The sequence below is a fragment of the Passer montanus genome, unplaced genomic scaffold (genome assembly GCF_014805655.1).
Source record: "Passer montanus isolate IOZ18808 unplaced genomic scaffold, ASM1480565v1 scaffold32, whole genome shotgun sequence".
In the NCBI taxonomy this organism is placed as follows: Eukaryota; Metazoa; Chordata; class Aves; order Passeriformes; family Passeridae; genus Passer; species Passer montanus.
The window spans coordinates 316,109-339,152 of NW_024367930.1; the positions used below are offsets into that span (position 1 = coordinate 316,109).

At 38.3% G+C, this 23,044-nt stretch overlaps 1 protein-coding gene across 1 annotated transcript in view; it reads right to left on the reverse strand.

The window, feature by feature from the left end:
• Positions 1-3,952: 3,952 nt before the first annotated feature.
• GOLGA4 (golgin A4) overlaps positions 3,953-23,044 on the reverse strand; it is a 75,813-nt gene continuing 56,721 nt past the window's right edge. Inside the window, exons 19-26 of the mRNA XM_039714968.1 lie at positions 20,445-20,558; positions 13,810-13,830; positions 13,565-13,633; positions 12,869-12,944; positions 10,985-11,088; positions 9,229-9,315; positions 6,750-6,813; positions 3,953-4,691 (exon numbers count right to left, since the gene is read on the reverse strand). Coding sequence (XP_039570902.1) covers positions 6,784-6,813; positions 9,229-9,315; positions 10,985-11,088; positions 12,869-12,944; positions 13,565-13,633; positions 13,810-13,830; positions 20,445-20,558 — 501 coding nt within the window. The 3' untranslated portion in view covers positions 3,953-4,691; positions 6,750-6,783. The remainder of the gene's footprint in view (positions 4,692-6,749; positions 6,814-9,228; positions 9,316-10,984; positions 11,089-12,868; positions 12,945-13,564; positions 13,634-13,809; positions 13,831-20,444; positions 20,559-23,044) is intronic.

Genomic DNA, 23,044 nt, shown 5'->3' on the forward strand with positions numbered 1-23,044 from the left:
TCCATGCAATGTTGTATGGCTATTTCAGTTTGTTCCACTGCACTTAGGTCACATTTGACAAAGTACAGGTGTCATGATTTGACTCCGGCACAGTGCCAGTGCCTCCACGAAAATACACTTTCTCTAGTGGCTTCTGTGAGATGTGATCAGGAACAGAGCAAAGCAGGCTCCAACTTAGGAATAAAGGAAACAAATTGTATTAATTACAACATCTAAAAAGGAACAAACACAAAACTAAGAATTAAAACTCTCCAAATACATTCTTCCTCCTCCCATTTCCTCCATTTTCTCCACAGAATGAAATAACACCATAGATTTCCACCCCGTCACCATCTCTCAGATAATCAACTTTCAGTCTATCATCACCCCTCAAATAATCAATCCTCAAATCCATCAGGGAGAGAGGAGTCCCCCCTTGCACCATAGGCTTCCCCCCGGAAACACAACTGAAACCTCTTGTGTTTCCATGTCACTCGTGGCACCACCCAGAGAATATCGGCCCTCGTGACTTCTTCCCTCCTGTGTCCAGTGCTCTCACCACTGCACATGGGCCAGGACTGCTTCTAGGGTTCCCTGTTTAAGGATGCTCCACCCAGTTCCAAAAGTAGCAGTCTCTCAACTTCGGGACACCAGCCCCCCCAAATTTACCCCCTGGGGCCGAGGGGCCTCATGAACAGAGATCTTCCTCTCCACGGAGACAGAGGGCATCCCACACCCTCCTCAGCCGTCTCTGTTCACTCCACTGCTTCACTCTTGACTCCAAGGCATTGCTTCCCCCTAAATACAGTCTCTGGGTCACGGGAAAAACATGGGTCTGTCCATGGCCATACAAGAATGAGTCCAGCTCAAGGCCACTCCATCATCTCTTCCCACCTAGGACTCTTCTCACCTCTTTGGACATCTCTCACATGCACCAACTTTCCTCACACTTGCCCATTTCATCATGCTTCATCTCTCTCTCCTCATTCAGATTCAGGAGGATCAGTATTGGCAAGGTTTCCATTATTCTACAAAGGGGTTAAAATCTTCGCCTCTGTCTGCCCAGAACTCCCACTGCTGCCGGGCACCTTCTCTCGCTGCATCCCCCACTTCTGGCCTGCCGTGCTGCCAGTCCATGATATCGAATTTCAAGGCAGCACAGGCACTGGCTCTCTCTCTATCTCCCGGGGGTAGGGGCGGGGCCCGATGCTTCTCAGGGCTCCTCCACCCTTCCATCTTGCAAGGCCTTCACCCCTCTCCTCTGCCCGAGGCTCCGGCCTACCTCACCCGGCCGCACGGCTTCCCCTCCCCCAGCCAGCCCCAGGGGAGCTCTGAGCTCCTTCATGGACCAGAACCAAGAGAGTGTTCTCCTGGGAGTTCTTGCTTTTAACCCGCTGTGTTCTCAGAGGTGGTCCATACCTTCAGTGGCCAAACCAGGTGCCAATATTCAAATCCCACCACTGATTGGTTTGACCACAACCTCCAAAAAAACTCACTTCCTTCTTAACCTATGACACTAGCTCTTAACTAGTTTATTTCATGGAAAGGGAAAAGAACAAAACCAGAAAATGTGAAAAATAACTCATCTGTGAGGACAAGAGAACTGTAGGAGAGCACAGTAATACTTGCTGTCAAAGTAATAGATGCCTGCAGTGAAGTTCCTGAAGCCTAAGACAACATACGGGCTACATGGAAAATTGAAACTCAAATCTACATTTTACACTGCTGTAATGATAGCAATTGCAAAATCCCACAAATCCTCAGCAAACTATGAGAGGAATAGAGCCAAACATACTCCTGTCAAGTCCAGTTGAGGTTGCTGCTCTCACAGTCTGAAGGATGCCTTTCTGATACACAACAGGAGAGAGAAGGACTTACACTGGAAACTCTTACAAAGAATATTGGAACTTTAAAACAAATTTGATGTTTGATAAAAGGACAAAGTTTAACCCCTTTCCCCTAAACCTCCCAGAAGCTACTAATAATAAAGCAGCATAAAACGTTAAGTTTTGTCAGACATGAGGCAGTGGGAAATAAAGATGCAACTCTTGGTACTTAACTATCAAAATCAACCCGTGTCCCTTTAAACTTTAAATAATAATTTAAAACAAGTTGCATTCTTTAGACTGCTAGTGGCCACAATAGGCCTTGGATCACTCAACTTGTTTCACTTCCAGTTTCACTAGAGTAAAAAAATATGCAAATAAATTCAGGTTTTTCTTTTCCTCTACAGATAACAAAAAAATCTCATCCCTTATGTTCAGACAGGAGCAATTTACACTGCTGTGGAATAAGAAAACAAACAGAACTTGTTTAATAACAGAACAAAGAATGCAATTCAGTCAAGGCAGGAGAGATGTAACAAAGTTTCTAAAATGTAACAAATAGCAGAAGCACAGTAGTTTGCAGAAATTGTTGTACAAGTACTTGTTTTAGGGGAAAAAAGGCTGATGTTACTATTAGGGACTTGATCATATTGGTTACCAGACGTATGAACAGATATACTGTTGGCTATCCAGGCTCACACTATTCTAACCTGATAGTGAAAATATTATAAAAGCTATGTACACTTTTAATAAATGTTTCCAGTTATACCACGACTGGGGACCATGCCTCATTCATACGTTGCAGACTGCTGCCCCTCAAATACTTGTAAAAATTGTATTCATGGAGGACTGATCACCCTGTACTATGCTGGTAAACTAACATATGATAGATGTTAGTTATTGATACAGTAAGTATCATACTAGCTAGAGGTTAAATTTATGCATACTTGTGTATCACTTCAGAGGATCACAACTTACATGCCAAAAGGACCAGACAGGAATTATTTAAAAGAACAAAAATACATAATTTTCCATCAAGGTGGACTTCTATGATTGCAAAGCCCAACCAATGTAATCTATCTAGACATCTGTAAAGCCTTTGACATGGTCTCACGTGACATCCTTATCTCCAGATTGGAAAGACACAGGTTTGAAGGGTGGACTGTTCAGTGGACAAGGAAATGGCTGGATGGACACAGCCCGAGAGTTGTGGTCAATGGCTCTATGTCCAGATGGAAGACAATGATGACAGTGGTCTGTCAGGGCTCTGTCTTGGGACTGGTGTTCCTTAGTATCTTTATCAGTGACACAGACAGTGGGATCGAGTGTACTCTTGGCACGTTTGAAGATGACATAAAGCTGAATGGTGCAGTTGGCACAAGGAAGGGATGCCATGCAGGGGCACCTGGACTAACCTGAAAATTGGGCCCATAAAAGCCTCATGAGATTTAACAAGTCTAAGTGCAAAGTCCTACAGCCTTGGTTGGGAGCAACTTCAGTGAGTCCAGACTGGGAGAACACTGGGAGAAGAAATCAGTGAGAACAGTCCTCTGGAGAACAACTTGGGGGTAGCTGGTCATGACCTGGCAATGTGCACTCACAACCCAGAAGCCCAATGGTATCCTAGGCTGCAGAAAAAGAGGATTTGCAACAGATCAAGGTAGGTGACTGTTCCCTTCTACTCTCTCATGAGACCCCACCTGCAGTGCTGTGCTGAGGTCTGAGGTCCTCAGCACAAGAAAAATCATGGATCTGTTGGAGTGAGTAGAGAGGAGGCCACAAAGATGCTCAGCGGGCTGGAGCAGCTCTGCTATGAAGGCAGGCTGAGAGAGTTAGGGTTGTTCATTTTGACAGAAGAAAAGGCTCCAAGATTACCTCATTTCAGCCTTTCAGAAGAAATTTTTTTACACAGGCAGATAGTGACAGGTCAAAGGGGAATGGTTCTAAACTGAAAGAGGAGAAATTTAGATTAGCTGTTAGGAAGAAACTCTTTACTGTGAGCATAGTGAGGCACTGGAACAGGTTGCCCAGAAAAGTTGTAAATGTCCCATTCCTGATTTCAGCCTGGAAATATCTCAGCTAACAATGTCTCCAACAGGAGTAAGAACAAAACTGGTGTGTCCTTTAAAAGAAAAATCATACCAAAGTTGTTCCAAAATTATACAGTATATAAACTTTATTTCATCTCAGCTCTATTCATATTAGTGCTGTCAACAGTCACAGATCAGCGTATGATACAGTTATGTAGTAACTATTTACAATTTACAGGAACACACCTTTTATTCAGAAAATATAAGTACAAAAGCTAGGAGTAAACAAACGAGGTGCTGCAATTTGGATTTATTGTAGGCAAAAGCATATAGAAGTGACCTTCTAGCAAACAATCAAGATCAAATCAGGTGAGAATAGTCAACAAGACTGTCTAATTCATCAGAAAAATCACCTCAATTGCTATCCATCCAAAATGTATTGCACAATTCAATCAAAAATTAAAAAAAAATAAATAGAAGAAACAAATCATTTATTTTAACTTTTAGAAAACACCCAGTAAAACCTGTATAGAGATACAGTAGCAGGCAATTCTTTCCTAGGATAAAGTTTTTTCTCTCCTTTAAAAAAATAACCTTTAACACAAAATAGAAGATGGTATTCAATCAAAGAGAAATAACCAAATAACCCCTGATTAGCATTTCTGCCAAGGCAGTAGATTATATTCACAGTCCAAAAGTGGTGCTGAGTTTTGGTTCTTGCTGTTCTGTTTGTGATCTTGAACAACAGCTTTTCTTCTTGTCCCTTCTCAAGAGGCAACAGGTATAAACCTAATTTTAAGCAGCAATGTCATGAGACATTCTCATCACAAAATCTTCAAGATGGTCGTAGCCACAACTAGAAGAAATTAAATCAAATGTTACATTATTGAGAACAACTTAGAAGCTCTTAATATTAAAATAATTGTATTGTTTATTAATATAATCAGGAGACAGAAGAATTTCAAATAAGTCAAACTGCCAAATTATTTGAGCAAGCAATTCCATTCCAGTACCTGCAAAACAGTTGAGGAACTGATGAAAGCAAAACAAGGTGCAACGAAACGGTCAGCAGTCTCACTGGAAATAGTCTACCACACCATTGCATATTAATCCAAACAAAAGAAATTTGGACTCGCTTGCATAAGGCTTATCATCAAAATTGAGATGATGATGCAGAATTTTGGACTTAGCACACAGCCTCCTCTAGAGGAAAATATCAACTGCCTTCCCAAAGAAGTCAGCATCCCCCTTAATTTCTAAGTTATATACGTTGAAGAATATGAGACAAAAATACTTGAGATTAAGTAGGCAACTACAATCTAATAATGAAGTATGAACAGTTTACATATACATTAGCTGATGTTATGAAAGTGTAACCAATAATTTCTGACATTAAGGTCAATATCAACAAGTCTTTCTGTGATATGTTTCAAAGGCAGCTCAGAACACCTGAATTTTTTTACACCATCATTACAGACAGCATGACAAGAATGTAAGTTTCAATCATACCTTCTGCAACCTGTTCTGCAATAGTGTTGTAAATAGCTTTGTTCCGTCAGTATCTACAATTCAATTCTTTCCAACAAAGGGATAGAGAAAACAGTTGCTGATTTTGTCAGAACTGATTAAGGTTGCTGGAAAACAGTCCAAACTCTACTGCATTTTAAGTGCAATAAAGTGCGTTCACTATTTTATTCAAAAATGGAAAAAACACAAAGTAGAAACCATGACTGTTAGAGAAACATTTTTTTTTCCTTTGAAAGAGGTATTATTTTGTGTTGGAGACTATGTTTGCATGACAGCAGGAGAGGAAGATGACCTGTCAACTACACTGTGGTAAATGGTAAATGGCAATGGCAATAGCCTAAGTTAATTAGTTTTGCCCTGGCAGTGATGCAGGCCAACAAATGCATTTCAGTCAAGTGATAGCAACTGCTTCACATGCACTGAACTCCTGACAACTGTGCAAAGCTTTCTAGTTGCAAAGGAGGAAAAAAAAGTTGAACCGACCATATCCCATAGAATTCATCTGCAGAGTTTATTAAATATCATACACCACTAGTGATTCAAATCATAATCTTTATCAGCCAGTGCAGAAAGTTTTTTCCTGTGTAGTTCCATAGCCCAGTCTCAACCAGCTATTGCATGTGTGTTGCTTGTTTAGCTAGGCTAGTCTGATGCAACCTGCATCTTCAGGCCTACGTCAGCTGTTCCATTCTTGTAATGCTACAGCTAGCATTGGAGATTCATAATTGAAGTAGCTTAACAAAACTTGAAGAAAGACACAAACCAAGAGCATAAAGCTCCCCTAATTGTTCTCTGTCATCTCTCTGCTTTAGTGTCTCTTGATATCAAACCAAAGCTGTGATTCAGAAAGGTACTGATGTTTAAATGCAATTATATTCTAATCCCTCTGCAGAGAATATTAATCTTTTTTAAGATAACGCATTTTCATATTTACAAGATGTAATAATTCATTTCAAGCAGTACAGTATGTCTCCCACAAATCTGATTTATTTTCCTATTCAAAAAACGTAGAAAATGAATAAATCCAAAACAAAGCCAAGTGCAATTAAATTCAGTATTACATATTAATTGATTTAAAATCTGATTTTATTTCTACTACTGAGATTTTTGTGGCTCAGTCAACATTGGAAGTTATGCTTAGGGCTAGGGTCACTCAAAAAGCCTGGTTTTGAATCAGTATTTACCATTTTCAAACTCAGCTTTGTAAAGCAAAACATGATTAAGAGGAAAACAAAAATTATCATATGCATATACAACCAGAATTTGTTCTTTAACAAAGGAAAGCAGGCAAAAAAAAAAAACAACCCAAACAGAAGAACCATTAATATTAATTGCATGATACAGATTTCATTTTGCATAATACAAGAATGTATTAGACTTCACTCACCCACATGCTAGCTAAACACAGACTGGTGGCATATTCAAAAGATACCACTGCGAGGTGAGGCAAACTACAAAGCCAGGAAGAAAAGAGTTTATTGGACTATTTGACTGATAGTGTTATGTAGTGTTAACAAGTAAGAACTCTGTGGGAATCTATGGATGAGATTGCTGCAGTTAGATCACAACAACATGGTAAAAGCCAGATTACTGAAGATTATACTGATCTAGCATGTATTTATTAACCAGGAACTGCTACAAGTTTTCAGAAACTTGTCAAATATATGCCCACTAAGAGGGTATAAAATTAGTTACAGATACTTAGTGCCACACACTTACTCTAGTAGCACAGTAAGTTAATAACTTACACATCAAAATTACTTACAGATGTTTTAGCAATAAACTAAAAGCTCTATGTTAAAATGCACATTTATGTTGTAGTTCAGAACTTCAATGCTCCTGAGAGCTAAACACTGGATATTTTCATATACTGGCATCAGTCCAATATTAAGTATGGAGAAACATGAGAGCCATGTCAGTCAATAAATAAAAAACAAAAGAAACCAAACATATTTCTTGATAGAATAATTTATAAAGACATTTCCAACTTTTTCGTTCTAAACAGAATTATGGAAGACTCATCCCCAGAATAATTTGTGCTTCAGCAAACAAACACATAACGTTGAAAGTGAAGGAAAAAAATACTTCCTCCATACTATGCCTTAATATTTGAGTTTCTATTAGATGTGTAACTCAGTCTCGTTGTGGATTTGGAAAGGAGAAAATTCATAGGCCAGATATAAACCAAGAAGGGACTGCTAAGTGAAACCCAAGAGCTCTTTGAACAAAGACATTATTAACAAATCAAAACACTTGTAGCCTGCAAAAAAACTTCACTGTGTGTTTTAGACAAAATTTAATATCAAGGATGAAAATTTGTTTGATGAATTCAAGTTAAATTTTTATTTTGTATCAAAAGTTATGAATGGCTGTTGTAGGAAGAACAGGTTTAAATATCAAAAAGCTGAAGTGGCTGCCAAACAAGGCCCATCTCTCTGTTCTCAAAATCTTTCCTAAATATTACTCTGGCTTACCAAAACAAAACAAAACAAAAAAGTCTCAGCTTTCTATTTTAATGTCAGAGAGAGAAAATCATGCTTTGAATACATGATACTTACTGGAGCTGCAGTATAATCAATATTTTTATAGTCTAAAAGTATTAAAAATATTTAAGATTGCAAGGCTCTCGACCATACTAAGTGTACAGGAAAATGTTGAAGTATTTAACACTTTCCTCAGATGTGATTCTGCAAGATGAAAATACAGACTTTTAAAAATGTTTTTCAGTGAATCAACAGGACTTTAATGTATCTACAAGTGAAATGAAATTACTAATATTTTTATTTTATTCTGTGTTTGCAAGCATGAAAAAAATATATATGCAAGGCCAGTGAGAGAAACAGGAAGCAATTCTTCCTCTCACTTTAATTTCTAAATATTTCACTAAGGTGACCCACAGAGAGAGGGATCACAGTGTTGATTCCAGATACAATGTAGAGGAGACTATTACTGTAGTTTTTATTTTAATTAAAAGTAGCTCCTATACATAAAACAGTAAAAGTAATACCAAAGAAATGCTTATGCTCAAATAATTTTGCCTCCTTTTGTATCTGTTTCTCAAAGCAAATTTCACCTTTCTAGTAAACAGATCAACTGCTAAATACTAAGCAAATGTAAAAAAAAACTGGGGAAAAAAAACAACACTAAACTGTTTATGACTCTTATTTTTGACCGGTCCTGACCCAGAGCGAACCAACACATTTTTGGTTTTTTTCCTTACAAAAATAATGCAGGCTCACTCAAAAAACCCCAAAACCTAATGAAAACCCCAGTCTTGTTAGGATACCCACTTAAGATAAATTTGTACACATCTCACTTCAAACACATATCTCAGGTGATTTAGATAATCAACTTTCTATTCTACAAGCAAAATGCCTGTTGTTTTTGCCAGAAATTTTATCTCAGGGCTGGAAATGTTTCTTGATATATTTTTCATAAAAACTGGTATGTCTCCACAAAAACGTCTAAATTTAAGAAGCATTCATTTTATATATTATATGTATTTTTATTTATATATATATATATATATTTAATATGTCAGATTACTTTTTAAATTTAGACAATTCATCCACAGAATAGCAGTGATGTTTGAACTTGCTTTGGTCCTACTGTACCCATCACTATTAGAAATATGTCTTAACTGAGGAAAAATACTAGTAAAGAAAACATGCTTGCTTGTTTTCTCACTCTTGCTATAAATTCAAACCTAGAGCTGGAATTTGATATTCCACTGAAGAAGAGGGAACCAAAGAGAAGAGGAGTCCACTTGAATGTGGACACAGAAAAGAAGACATAAAAAAGTTTTTAATTCCTTATTCTTGAAACCTACTCCTCTTGCATAAACTTGTTTTACTTACATAACTTACCACTGGTCGAGCATCTTCTCGTTCTAGTATCTTCTGAGTCTGATCTGCTGGGAACTTCAGCACTGTTGTTATAACCTTGGCCATTGTCTAAATAGATATAGGTTATCCATACATAATTCCACATCCACAAAAATGTCTGTACTATTTTAAAATTAATTTAATTTAATAATACTGGATATTGTTTTATTAATGTCAATGGAAAACAGTGAAATCAGCAAGATGTAACTGTTTCACATTGTATATGCATGATGTGAATTATATGAAAACAGTGTTTGCACATGGTCACAAACTTCAGGTAGTGTAGTGTGATGATGGCATCTATGCTCAAATGATAGAGTCCATTAATAAGACAGCATACTAGATAAAGTGCATGCCTAGAAAAAGCAATCTGTCAGTCTTGTTGCAGATATCCTGCCAAGCAAGAGGCAAATAATAAAGTTGGACTGGAGGGCAATACAGTAAAACCTCCCAGCAAATGCACATACACACCTTGGTAAAGCAGTTTACAAAGAATGTGGTTAAGTACCCACGTTAAAAGTCACGACACTAATTCCTGACTCTTAAATCCACATCAACCTCTACATTTCTCTTACGTCTCCAATACTGTAGATGAACTGGTGCATTCATTAATGTCTTGATTGCATTCCAGTATCATTTACTAGGATGTATAATTGGAAATACATCCTAGATATTTTGCACAGATTCTTTTGAACTCTGTTCAAAAAAGAGGAAGCATATCCAGAGATATCAACAGCTGAATCACCCTTGAGACAAGAGATACATATTTGCACTAGTAAAGGGGATCGTGCACAGAGAAGGGCCACCAAAATAACCTTACAAGACAGAATTAGATTTAAAAAATGCCTCTTCTTGTCCAGGAACGAAAAAGTTGAGAGAAAGGAAAATCTGTACTGAAAAGATAAATTACAATGTAGATCTTTTAACTGAAGAACTGTGTTGGGGGCATGGTGGAAAGCACAGTAATACTTTACAAGCATACTTGAAACTGTTTTAAGAAGTTCTGTCACTTGAATCATCACTGCTCATGGTTTTCCAGTTGATGTAGCAGGATGAAACCAGTTCTTAAGACATATCCATAGATTTATGATTATATAATATAATTCTGAAGAGAGCAAACAGAAAGCTCAGTGTCCTCCAGAAACACATCTAATGACTGAAAGGAAACCATCATATGAAATCAAGAACCCTACTGTCTAGCTTTTCACTACTTTTAAGAGTGAATTAATATCATCTAAAGTATACAGATTCAGGAATACTATGAAACATCTTTAAGCAACTACTGAAGAGGTATTTTACCATCTTCAGCCGGTAACACAGCTACTAACAAACTGTTATTTAATCCAACTTTAACTTACCGTGTTTGTTTGAAGACTACATCAAAAGATCACTTTTGCTAATATTCTGCATACCAGCTTTCATTTTACATCAAGTTTGACTGACAAACAGACTTTTGCTGATAAAACTGTATCTACCCATAAAGGTTTTTGTCTTGATAGGTGCAGTGGTGAGAGATGTGAAAACCCCCTCCACCTACCACTCATCTTGGCAAGCTGATCAAGTTTTGAAGTTATGAATCATGTCTCTTTGGGAAAAAATGTGAAAGCCTATTGAATCCTGTGTCAAAAATAAACAGCACATAACAAATCACAAACACATAGTACTTCCCATCATATAGCAAGGGTGTTAAACATTACTCTATCCTAGATCACCTGTCAGCATATACAAATTTCCATACCTTTGTCTCACGACCCATCATGTATTCAAAGATCACTTTCCTCAAGTATTCAAACTCAGTGGGTTCCTCAAATAGGGAAACGTCAGTATGGTGAAGGTTTCCATCTGTGTAAACAAAAAGAAGAGAATATTTATACTGAGAGTCACTCATCCGAATCCAAGTCTCACTAATGGCAAAAAACCAAATAAGAACAAATGCTGCGTTCTGCACCTTAGATGGAGTAACTGCAGCCCTTCAGAAAGGCATCTAGGGGTGCTGGTTGGCAGGAGGTGCAACAGGAATCACCAGTGTATGTGCCCTTAGCAGCCAAGAGGACAAACCTCATCCTGGAGTGCATCAAACACAGCATCGTCAGATGGTCAGAAGAGGTGATTATCCCATCCTATTTAGCACTGGTGCAGCCTCACTTTGAGTAGTGTGCTGTTCAGGGCCTCACCATTTAAAAAGAATGGGAAGGTACATGAACATACCCAGAGGGTACCTCTACTACTGGATAAGGTGCTGACAGGCATGTCCTCTGAGAAGCAGCTGAGGAGTCCAGTTGGTCTAATTTGGAGAAACGGAGGCTATGGGGTGACCTCAGTGCTCTCTATGGCTTCCTGAGGAGATGCTGATAGGCAGGTACTGCTCTCTTCTCCCTGGTACCCAGTGCCAGGACACATGGAAAATGGTTGAAACCTTCATCTATCACGGGGAGTTCAGACTTGATGAGAGGAAACATTTCTTTACCAAGAGGGTGTCAAACTCTGGAACAGACCTCTTGGAGAGGTGGTTGATGCCTATTTGTCAGTGTTGAAGAGGCATGTGGACAATGCCCTTAAAGACATACTTTACCTTTTCATCAGCCCTGAAGTGGTCATACATCTGGACTATGAAACTGATGTTGGTCCCTTCTAGCTGAAGTATGTTTCCTGCATCGCTCTCTACCAGTACATGCTGAGGAAATCCTTGATTACATTTCCTCCCAGCCCTGCACTAGCAGAAGGCACTGAATACCCACAACCATCTCCCATCATTGGTTCAGTCACCTTGAGGGAAGGAGGTATGGACCTTCTGAGGGGATGAGAGATGTAGATCATCCTGAGATAATTTGACCATTTGCACAAATTTGCAAACAGCAAGCGTGACACAGCTTCTGAGTTCATCCAGCTAAGATGGATCTGTGCAGGATGGCAAAACCCCACATCTCTAATATTAGCAAGGCTCAGTGCTTGAGCCCTCTGTCTCATGCAGTACATACTCCTCAACTAAACTGCAAATCTTTTGGAGGTGAGAAATACCTGTTAATTTCCCTGTGCACTTTTCTATCTTATGTTAAAAGAGTCTGAGAGGAACAGTATACCACCAGAGAGAAGGTCTATAAGCCCATACTCTATCTCCAAACTGTCCAACCACCAGTGTCTAAAGGACAGCACGTGAGCAGTGCAAGTCTGCTTCCACCTGGGTCCTGGGGCTGCTCACAGGCCTTGGGTGGCTGTGGCCAGCCTCCTGGGACACCCACCGTCTCCTGCCAAGGGCTCAAGGGATGTGTCCCAGCTCAGCCTGGGACCTTCTGTTCCCACCTGTGCCCTGCCGAAGGTGTGCCCATCTCTGCCCCTGTCTACTGGACGCTCTTGGGTCCTGTACTGCAGAGAGTTTAAGAACTCTGATACAGAACTCTTTTAACTGGATGACATAAAAAAGAAAACATCAAACAAAACGCTTGACCAAAAAGATTTGGTCATCTGAAATCACACAACATCTATTATAAAAGACAAGAGAAAACAAGGATGTCATAAGTGCATTACATAAGTGTTTTTAAAAGACTGACGTTTTATTTTCTAGACCAAACTGTATCTTTCTAACAAACAAAAAACTTATTTGTGATGAAAACCGTGTACTTACCTCTATATGGTGTTCCACCTGATGTGACATACATATTTTTCTCATAATGTTTCAGCTGGTCTTCCAGTATATGAATCTAAACAGAGAACAAGTTGACATGATAAATGGTGTTAAACCTAAACAGCAGCTAAAATAAGCATAACTGAAACAGTTTCCAGCTACATATCATCTCTTATAAAAGCAAAATACATTTGCCTTTTATGGAAGGAAAACATTAAAAACTGTGTTATTAAAAACTGTCCCAATGTTTTACATCTGTATATACACATAAAAATATATATAGCAAATGTCATGCATATATTATATATTCATGTTTCTATTTTATATATAAGCGCATATATATATATTTTATAGATAAAAAGCTTACAACAAAAATTATACTTAAACATCAAAAAAGGTTTAGTTTCCAAAAAAAATTCCAGAATGTCATAAAGTGCACTGTTCCCTTTTTCACTGTGCAATTGCTCACCAGTATTACAAGCAGGTGTTTTTATTCTCAGGGGATAGAGGAATACTTTGAAAAGTACACAGTTCTTCTGAGAACAAGTATGAGTGAAAACTATTTTTTTGTCTATTATATTCATAATACCTTGGATGGAGATGTACCACATCATCACTTGAAAAAACAAACCTTTTAATACTGCAAACACCAAGTATCAAACAAGAATACTTCTTACTCATTCAATGTCACCCTACCTGCTCTTTCAATTCCTGCTCCTTCAGTTTTGAATCATTGACTAGAGTTGTCTTCTGTGCAAGTTGTGCCTGAAAAGACAGTCACATATGGAAATTGCTGAAAATACGTCATAGGTACCTTTGCAAAAAAACTATTTCTCCTTTTAACATACACTTATAAGCAAACTTATAAGCAGCATTTCAGCTTTAAAACTGCTCCGCAATGAAAGTATTAGAGAGGAAAATCAATAACATGTAAGACTTACCTTTAGTTCTGTTATTGTGACCTATAACAACAATAAAAATTTAGATTAAAATGTATGAAAAATACTGACTATATCAAGCACTGGAGAAAGAAATATCAATAATCAAGATCTTATACAGTGTATTAATTGAGGATGACAAAAACTGAAATTACCCAATAATAACAACTAGTCTCATAAATAGTTTAACTTATTTGTATTGACAGTACATAAAGCTGATATTTAAATTGTCTCATTTGATTCTGTAAGACAATCATCATAAATATAACTTTAAGAACCTAGTGTTTCCAAATCTTCATGAAATGCATATTGGAGATTAATAATAATTGAATGAGTATGAAATACATCACAGGATGCCCTAACTGCTATTCAAAATATTTTATGTTTTTCCGTAATTCTTCAAGTCACATTTGGAAATGTGAACATATACCTGAAAATAGCTTCAGTTAAGAGCTTCATGAGCTCTACATCTTGCAAAGATGTTTATGAAGTACAGAAAAAAAGTCTAAGCTGAAATTTCTATCTTTCAGTGTTTCAACTCTAAGGAAAATAATATTTCAGTAGTCATGGGTGTAACTCAAGGCTGTATAAGCATTTCAACATCAAATAACTTATGTGTGATTTTTTTTAAGGTAGGCTAAACCTTAACACAGAAATGGTACGTATTCCAGAACCACAGAATACTGTAAGTTAGAAGGAAGCCACAAGGAGCTGAGTCCAACTTTTAAAGTGAATGGCCCATGCAGGGATTAAACCTGTGACTCTGGCATAATTAGCATCATGCTTCAACCAATTCAGCTGATCTCAGGGTCAATATTACTTTTTCCTTCCCAAGCATCTTGGCAATTGTGTCAAAAAGGAGATCTATTCCCCATCTCAGGTTGATAAAATCTGTGGGTTCTCCTACACCCCACAAACAGAAAATAGGGGAAAATCATTCCTCTCACAATCTCAAACCTCTAAGTTAAATTCTTGCTTCTGAAAACCTCCATCAGGCATTTATTTTCTGATACAGAGAGACACTTTCTGATATTTTTACCTCCAAACATTAATACTTAAGGTTGTTAGTATCTGTCAATTTTTTATCACAATCAGACAAGTACTGTTCCAATATCTAGGGTACACTTAATGTCAAAATGGATATGTTATGTGTAATGTTTGGTCAAGGCTGACAACAAGCAGCACAGAAAGTTTATAAGACAAACTTCTGTGATTTGGGAGTCTCTGATTTTAGACAAAATATGTTGCCCACAAGAAGTTGCATCCAGTCAATGGAAGATTTCAAACTGTTTGACTACTAATGCTGAAGGGTAAAAAAAAAAACAAAAAAACCACCAAACCAAAATGCTGCATAGCAAGAAAATAAAAAAGAAATCAAGTGAGACAAAAAATACCATGGCAAATATAATTAATTTAAATGCACTGTAAAATCCAGATGTGGATTTATATGGTTTTTGTTCAGGTATGTTGACAAGTTCCACAGGCCCTGTCTAATTTTCTCATATAGCTCTGTAATGCTGCCCATATATGCCATTGTAGCCATTGCAAATATGTAGTATTGAACCAGGTTAAAGCACAATTAGTTTCCTACAAACATACCAAGCACAGGCAACAGACAGGAGTAAAAATAAAAACAACTCAATTTCTAAGTAGGATAAAAGAAAACTACCTCTTGACCCCAGAACAGATTGTGTCAGAATAAGAATTAAATCCTTTAAATTAAATACTAAAGAAAAAAATACTGATAAAACAGGAACTAAAAGCCCACTTACATTACTCTAAATATTTGAGTTTTGACTGGATCAGAAGATATACCAGGAATTATGTGAAATTCCACAGCACAATCTGTTAGAATAGTTCCATTGTTTTGAGATGAAATCACCATTGTGAATCATATCAAATAAGGCATTTACATTTAGTTGAATCAGCTATGCAAAAGAAAGCTTGTGAACAATTTGCTAAATTTGAATTTAGTTGGAATTTTCAAAATTACTCAGAAAAGTCTGATGCCTGTATTCTAGAGAAACCACATATATACACTTGGGGGAAAAAAACCCCAAACCTGCATTCTTATTCTGCAACAACTTTGAACCTGGATGCTTTAACTGTATCTAAGTATCAGCACTACACAACCTGGTTGTCCTCCCCCACAAATGAAACCTCCTTTATCCTTTAAAACTAAGCTGTTTATCAGTGGTGGAGTTCTCTGAACTGGTTTGTAGCCACTTATACCCTGGAGAACTGCTTTGAGTTTCTCTAAAGTCTACCATGGAAACTCTAAGGAGTGGAGAGCTGTGGACAACATTCCAGACACAGGCAAAATTAAATGTTCATTTTGTTAATTGTAAACATATTCACTTTTAGACATTTAATATTTGCAATATTCAAATACTTTACAGGTCATTGCCAATCTGTCTGATACATTTCTGGGAACAACTGAGGAATCAATCATAGAATGCTAACAGGTTGGAACGGACCTTAAAGATCATCTAATCTCAACACTCTGCCATGGGCAGGGACACCTCCCAGTAGACCAGGTTGCTCAAGGCCCTGTAAAACCTGACATTGAACACTGTCAGGGTTGGGGCATCCACAACATCCCTGCACAACCTGTTCAGTCTCACCAGCCTCAAAAATTGCTTCCTAACAGCTACTTTAGATATCCCCTCCTTCAAGTTACAACCATTATTCCTTGTCCTTTCGCTACAGTTCCTGATAAAAAGTCCCTCTCCAGCTTCCCTGTAGGCCCCCTTCAGATATTGGAAGTTTGCCATGAGGTCTCCATGCAACCTTCTCCAGGCTGAACAGGCTCAGCTTTCTCAGCCTGTATTCACAGGGAAGGTGCTCCAGTCCACTTACGAACTTCATGGCCCACCTCTGGACTTGCTCCAACAGTTCCATGTCCTTCTTAAGATGGGGACACCAGAATTGTTCACAGTACTCCAAGGGGATTACATGTGAGCAGAGGGGCAGAAGCACCTCCTTTGACCTCCTGGCCATGCTCCTTGTGATGCAGCCCAGGACTTGATTGGCTTTCGGAGCTATGAGCATACACAGCTGGCTCATGTTGAGTTTTCATTACCTGTCACTCCCTGGTCTTTCTTACCAGGGCTGCTCTCAATCACTTCTCTGCCCAGCCCATTGGCATGTCTGGGATTGCAGTGACCCAGGTGTAGGACCTTGCACTTTGCTTTGCAGAACTTCGTAAGGTTTGCTTCAGCCTACCCCTCAAGCCTGTTGAGATCCCTCTGGATGGTATTACATTTTCCCTCTATCGTGTTGACTGCACCACCACAGAGCTTGGTGTTTCCAACAGATTTGATGAGGGTGCACTCAGCACCAACAGATTTCACTGTCTATGTCACTGACAAAGATACTGAATAGTATCAGCCCCAGCTAGTACTGACCCCATGACTGCATCAAAGACACCATCATCAGTCAAAAGAGGTGATTATACTACTCTATTTATCACTGCTGCAACCTCTCCATGTAACTGGTCTCCAAGTGGACAATGAGCCATTAACCCAGACTCTGTGTGTGTGGCCATACAGCCAGTTCTTTATGGCCACACACACCAAGTAGTCCATCCATCAAATCCCTGTCTCTCCAATCTGGAAACAAGGATGTCGTGCAAAAGTGTGAAATGCTTTGCATTTAGTCCAGGTACACAATGTCAGTTGCTCTGCTCCTGTCCACCAACGCTGCAGCCCCATCAGAGAAGGTCACCAAATTTGTTAGGCATGATCTCCCCCTTGTAAAGCCATTTTGGCTGTTACCATTCACCTCTTTTTTCTTTTTTTCCTATGTGCCTTCACATAGTTTCCAGTGTTCTATGATCTTGCCTAGCACAGAGGTGAGACTGATTCATCCGTAGTTTCACTGATATTCCAGTTTCCACTTTCTAAAAATGGGAGTTTCTCTTTTTCCAGTCATCAGTCATTGACACAATTTTTCAAAAATGATGGATAGTAGCTCAGCAACTATCTCCAGCTCCCTCAGGATCCATGCATGAACCTCATTGGGTCCCATGGACTTGTGCATATTCAGGTTCCTTAGATGGTTTCGAACCTGACCCTATTCTACAGTGATGTCTTGGTTTTGCTCGGCCTGGTTTTTCATAGTGGTGGGGCCACAGAGGTGCCTTCTGTGAGAAGCTGCTAGAAGTTTCCACCATGTGCAGCAGAGCCAATCTCTGATGGGTCTGCAGATGGACATGCCGAGGCTGGGCCAATTAGAGATAATGGTAACACCTCTGTGATAACATATTTAAGAAGAAAATCAAAATAAAGTGGTGGTGCAGTTTTGATTCCTGCCAGAGAAGAAGTGAGAACATGTGAGGGAAACAACATAGAGACACCAAGGTCAGCGGAGAAGGAGGGGCAGGAGGTGCTCCAAGCGCCAGAGCCAAGATTCCTCTGCAGGCTGTGGTAAACACCATGGTGAAGGAGCTGTGCCCCTGCAGCCCATGGGGGTCTATGGGGGATGCAGAGATCCACCTGCACCCCATGGGGGAGGTGCTCACACTGGAGTGGGTAGATGCCCTGAAGGAGGCTGTGATCCAGTGGGAGACACAGTGGATAGAGGCGGCCCCGGCTTCCAGGCTGGAGCAGCCTGTCCTTGGAGGACTGCACCCCGTGGTAGAGTGACCTATGCTGCAGCAGTTTTGGGAGGACTGTTTGCTCATGGGAGGGTCGCACATTGCAGCAGTTTAGGAGAACTGCTGCTCATGAGATTGAAACCAGGCTGGAGAAGTTCACAAAGAACTTTGATGAAAATAATACTAGCTGTTATTAGATTGAGGGATGGGAAGGGACCCCACAGAGAACAGGGATGGACTCCTCTCCCTGAGCAGCAGAAGAAGATTTCAGGTGACAAACTGACCAAAAGCCTCATCCCGTCTCTCTGTGCTGTCATTGGGAAGGAGGGAAGGTCTGAGGGAAGAAGAGGTGTTTTTAAGGACTTATTTTACTTCTCATTATCCTCTTCTGTAATAAGTTCACTTTCTAAGTCTATGTTGAGCCTGTTTTGCCCTTGGAGTGTTTTCTCCTGGTCCTCATCTCAATTCATGAAGCCTTCATGAAAATTTTTTTCTCCTCTGCCCAGCTGTGGTAGGGGAGGTTGAGTGAGCAGCTTTAATGGCTGCCTTGCACTTGTCCAATGTCAAGGCAAGTGGGCTCAGGGTCTTCGTCCTCCCAGTCCCTGCAGCTGCCTTTCTTGACTTGGGTGGCGTGGCTGGAGCACTTGCCATTGAAGACAGAGGCATAGAAGTTGTTGAGAACCCCAGCCTACTCTTTGTTCAGAGTAGCCAAGTTTCCCATTTCCTTCCCTAGTCTTTCTTTTGTTTGCAACATACATATAGAAGCCCTTCCTGTTTGCCTTACTTTTCCTGGCTACAACAATTCTAACTGAGCTTTGGCTTTCCCTAACTTTGTCCCTACCTTCCCGTACAATTTCCCCGTATTACTCTCAGGCCACCGGTCTTCGTTTCCATTTCCTAAAAGCTTTTTTTTTTTTTTTTTTAACGCTGAGTTTCCCCAGCAGGTCCTTATTCATCCATGGAGGTCTCCTGGAATTTTTGCTTGATTTACACCTTGTTGGGATGCATCGCTCCTGAGCTGAATACATGAAATATCATGGCCAGTATCTAAATTTGATATAATAGTCATATCAGTAATCCCTAAGATGAATGTATAATACAATACTTAATGACTGCCTGTATTTATAGCAGACTGCTATAACAAACTAGGAGTGAAACAGTTAACAAAGAAGTCCTAAAGAAAACGTACTCTTCAGACTTTTCATAATCATGTTTTAAAAGTTAGGAGTCTCTTAAAGAATCTTCCCCTAGACAATAGGATTATGTAAAACTATCAGTAGATGAGCAAAGGTTAATTAAGAATACAAGGCAGTCTTAGATTTCTGCTTTTCCTGTTATGAAAACAACTCATACTATGGAAAAGTAATATAAACGGTTTTGTACGCAAGTGCAAGACAGAAGTAACAAACACTAGGTCAGTGAGATAATTTGTACTTTTGGTTTCTAATGTCAAATATATAAATTTACTCTCCCCAGGGCTATCTGTTGTAAAAATGAAAATATTAAAAGTAAGGTCAATATGAATTCTCATCAATGAAACAACAACTCATAGACTTTTTTTCTCTCCTCAATCTAATAACAGCTAGTAGTATTTTCATCAAAGAATTCTTCAAATTAAAATGTAATCTCAGAAAGACAAAAGAATGAAGGCAGTCTTGTTTCAATGAAGGTCCCTCTATCCATAATTGACATATTCAAGCCACTACTTCAGACACCTCTGAAATACAAATTTTTACAAAATCAATCTAAAAATGATAACAGGATTTTCTTTTCTTCTAAAGGGCTTCCAGTAAACCAACATAAACACACATAGAGGACAAAAAAACCCCACCTTAATAATAACAACAGAACTGCACTTTTCAATATACCAATTAAAAAGGTAGTACCAAATATTGCAGATTCTAAAGATATTCGTTTGGTATGTGAAAGTGAAGGCCAGATACATAAATAAAGTCAAATTAGCAATAAATTGCTATGAATTTCCTATGGACCAAGAATTTCACATGTGGAGATATAAAAACAAATGTCAGTGCCAGCTCACTTTTTCACTGTTGCTATGTTCCTCTTCCACAATCCTTTGTTTGTATTCCTTCTGCAAGTCTTCCAGCTGTGCCTGCAACTCATGAACTTTTGCTGTCATCTCTTCTTCACGAGTCTTCAAAATACAGGCAAAAACTTACTTATACAATTAATCGTTTAACTACTCAAAACTTTAACTATGGTGGACATAAAGCAATCAACAAATGTTATACTATACACAGAAATTATATGCTTGATATTTGTGTATAAGCTAGTTACACAAGACTCCTACAGAACAGACCAAGAAAAAGAATTGGTGCTTAACAAGATTTTGTAGGCTCCAACAATAAAGATTACATAGTTAGGATTATTTTTTTTAATTCCAAAAAAGATCTATTTCTCTTGGGCACTAAAACAGCATTTGAGTATAATCCAGAAAGTGCATGAAGGTCATGACCTTCACGGAAGGGGCAGATGACAATACAGAATTAATTCCTATATTATGGAAGTGACAAGGACCTAAATCCTTTCCTCAGCCACTCTCACAAAGATGCTATGAAAGCAGTTTTAAGCACATTTTCCAAAACAATGACCAACAATTTCCTGTTCTCAAGGGTTTGAATGGCAGTATTCAGTACAGAAGAAAGAAGCAGTAACAAGAATGGTAGGGAGAGAAAAATACAATGACCTAAATCCTAGGGAATTAATCCATCTATATGGCATTTTGCAAAAACAAGTATTTTTTAGAATTGTGTCCCCTCTGGCCTTCTTGTGAGAGAATACGTTAGGGACCTTATAAAACAGCACTCCAGTTCCTAGTGCATGTCTCTGTTGCTGAACAAAACGAAAACTCTAGTTTCACTCATGCTAACCATACATGGCTGTCAGTCAATTGATGGCTTTACTAACAGAATAGTACTTCAAGTCAAATTAGTACAATTAATTAACTGACAACCAGAACTGCTGATGGAAATTTTGTTCCAAAAATCTCAGGAGTACAAATTATAATGATACAGAATATTCTCTGGAAAAGTAAGTGTAGGATTAGAAAGCTGATCTAGGCTTAAAAGATTTATGGAATGCCATTACTAATAAGAGAATTACTTCCCTCTAAGACCAATTTTTAAGGTGTTCCTTGCACATGAGTTAAGAATAAAATACCTTCCCCATGCAGCCCCACAGTCCAGAACGCATCACTAAAAAGAAATTAAGCAAATCTACCCACAAATAATGGGTACAATGCAGTATCTGAGCAATATGGTAAGAGTATCTGAGCAATTTTTACAGCCACAAAGTTTAAAAAATATCCATGCTCAAGAAAGACCTTACTCAAACATCATGACCTCTAAACAATGTTAGCTTCTATTCACTCCCATGATTTTTCTATGCCCTCAGAAGTGCATCAACAATTAATCATCTCTAAGAAACTTTTATTCTTTTTTTATAGACTGTTATACTCCCCAGTTTAAAAATTCTCAATACCTGGCATATTAAGGGATAGTGATGGTTGTTGTTTTGGCTTTTGCAGATTTTTTAAAATTTTTTTGTCCACCAAGAATCTAAAATTTTACAATTTGTACACAACTGTTTCATTTAGTAAATCAAAATTGAATGCATTTCGTTCTTAGTTATAAAAGGTAGTTGAGAGGCTGAAAAGAAATTAAACTCAAAATGATGAATTACACTTTTCTAAAAAGGACACACTTGTGAGCAAGTATTTGGATAAACCCCTGAAGAGAGATTATTATTTTGAATTTAAAATTATTAGCAATCAAGTTGGGTTCCAACATGCTACTGATCTGCATCCACAGTAAGAATTATTGTTCTATATAGCATCTAGCATACTTTGAAAAGAAACTACATGATATTTGGATGTAATTACAATTATAGACTAAGACTTCAAAAATGTTATAGTTTCCCAAATCTCAATCAGGAAGCCTATCCTGTACTCTCATGGAAGGCATTACAACAAATGAAAAGATACATAACTGAAGTTAGGTATTTTTAGCTCACAGTTATGCTAGCTGGAAAACAGCACTTTATTTTTCTCTAATGATATACTCTAGTTGAAGAAAAAATACTTAGCTCCCTAATTAGAGGCTATGCCAATCTAAAAATCCTTTAATTAGGGAGACTTTAATGAAATCTTACGTGATGAAAGTTTTCATAAAAGAAAACATCACATAAAGCAAAAGTGGAGCACTTCACAAGCAAATCCTATTAAGTTTAACAGATGGAATGATTCTTGCTTGTCTTTGAGGATAAATAAACCAAGTTAGACAATTTTTAGCATCAACCATGTTTAAAGAGCAACAAAGTTATACAAGCAAAAGGCTCATTCTTGCAATTGGCTTTATTTTTGCTTCATCTCCTTACCATTTGAGACAAACTTCTCTGCATGATATGAAATTTCTCAAATGCACCGTAAGGCAAATCAAGTATAAGTGAGGCAATAACTGGTAATTTTACGCTAAATCTGGTGATGTATATGTTCCTATTTCTATCAGAGATGTCAATGAACATGATATACATCCAATTTAACATAAATATTTCTCAACCTTTGAGATGCTTGCAATACTTCTTTCAGGAAAAAAAAACCAACTCTATATTTTTTTTAATTCC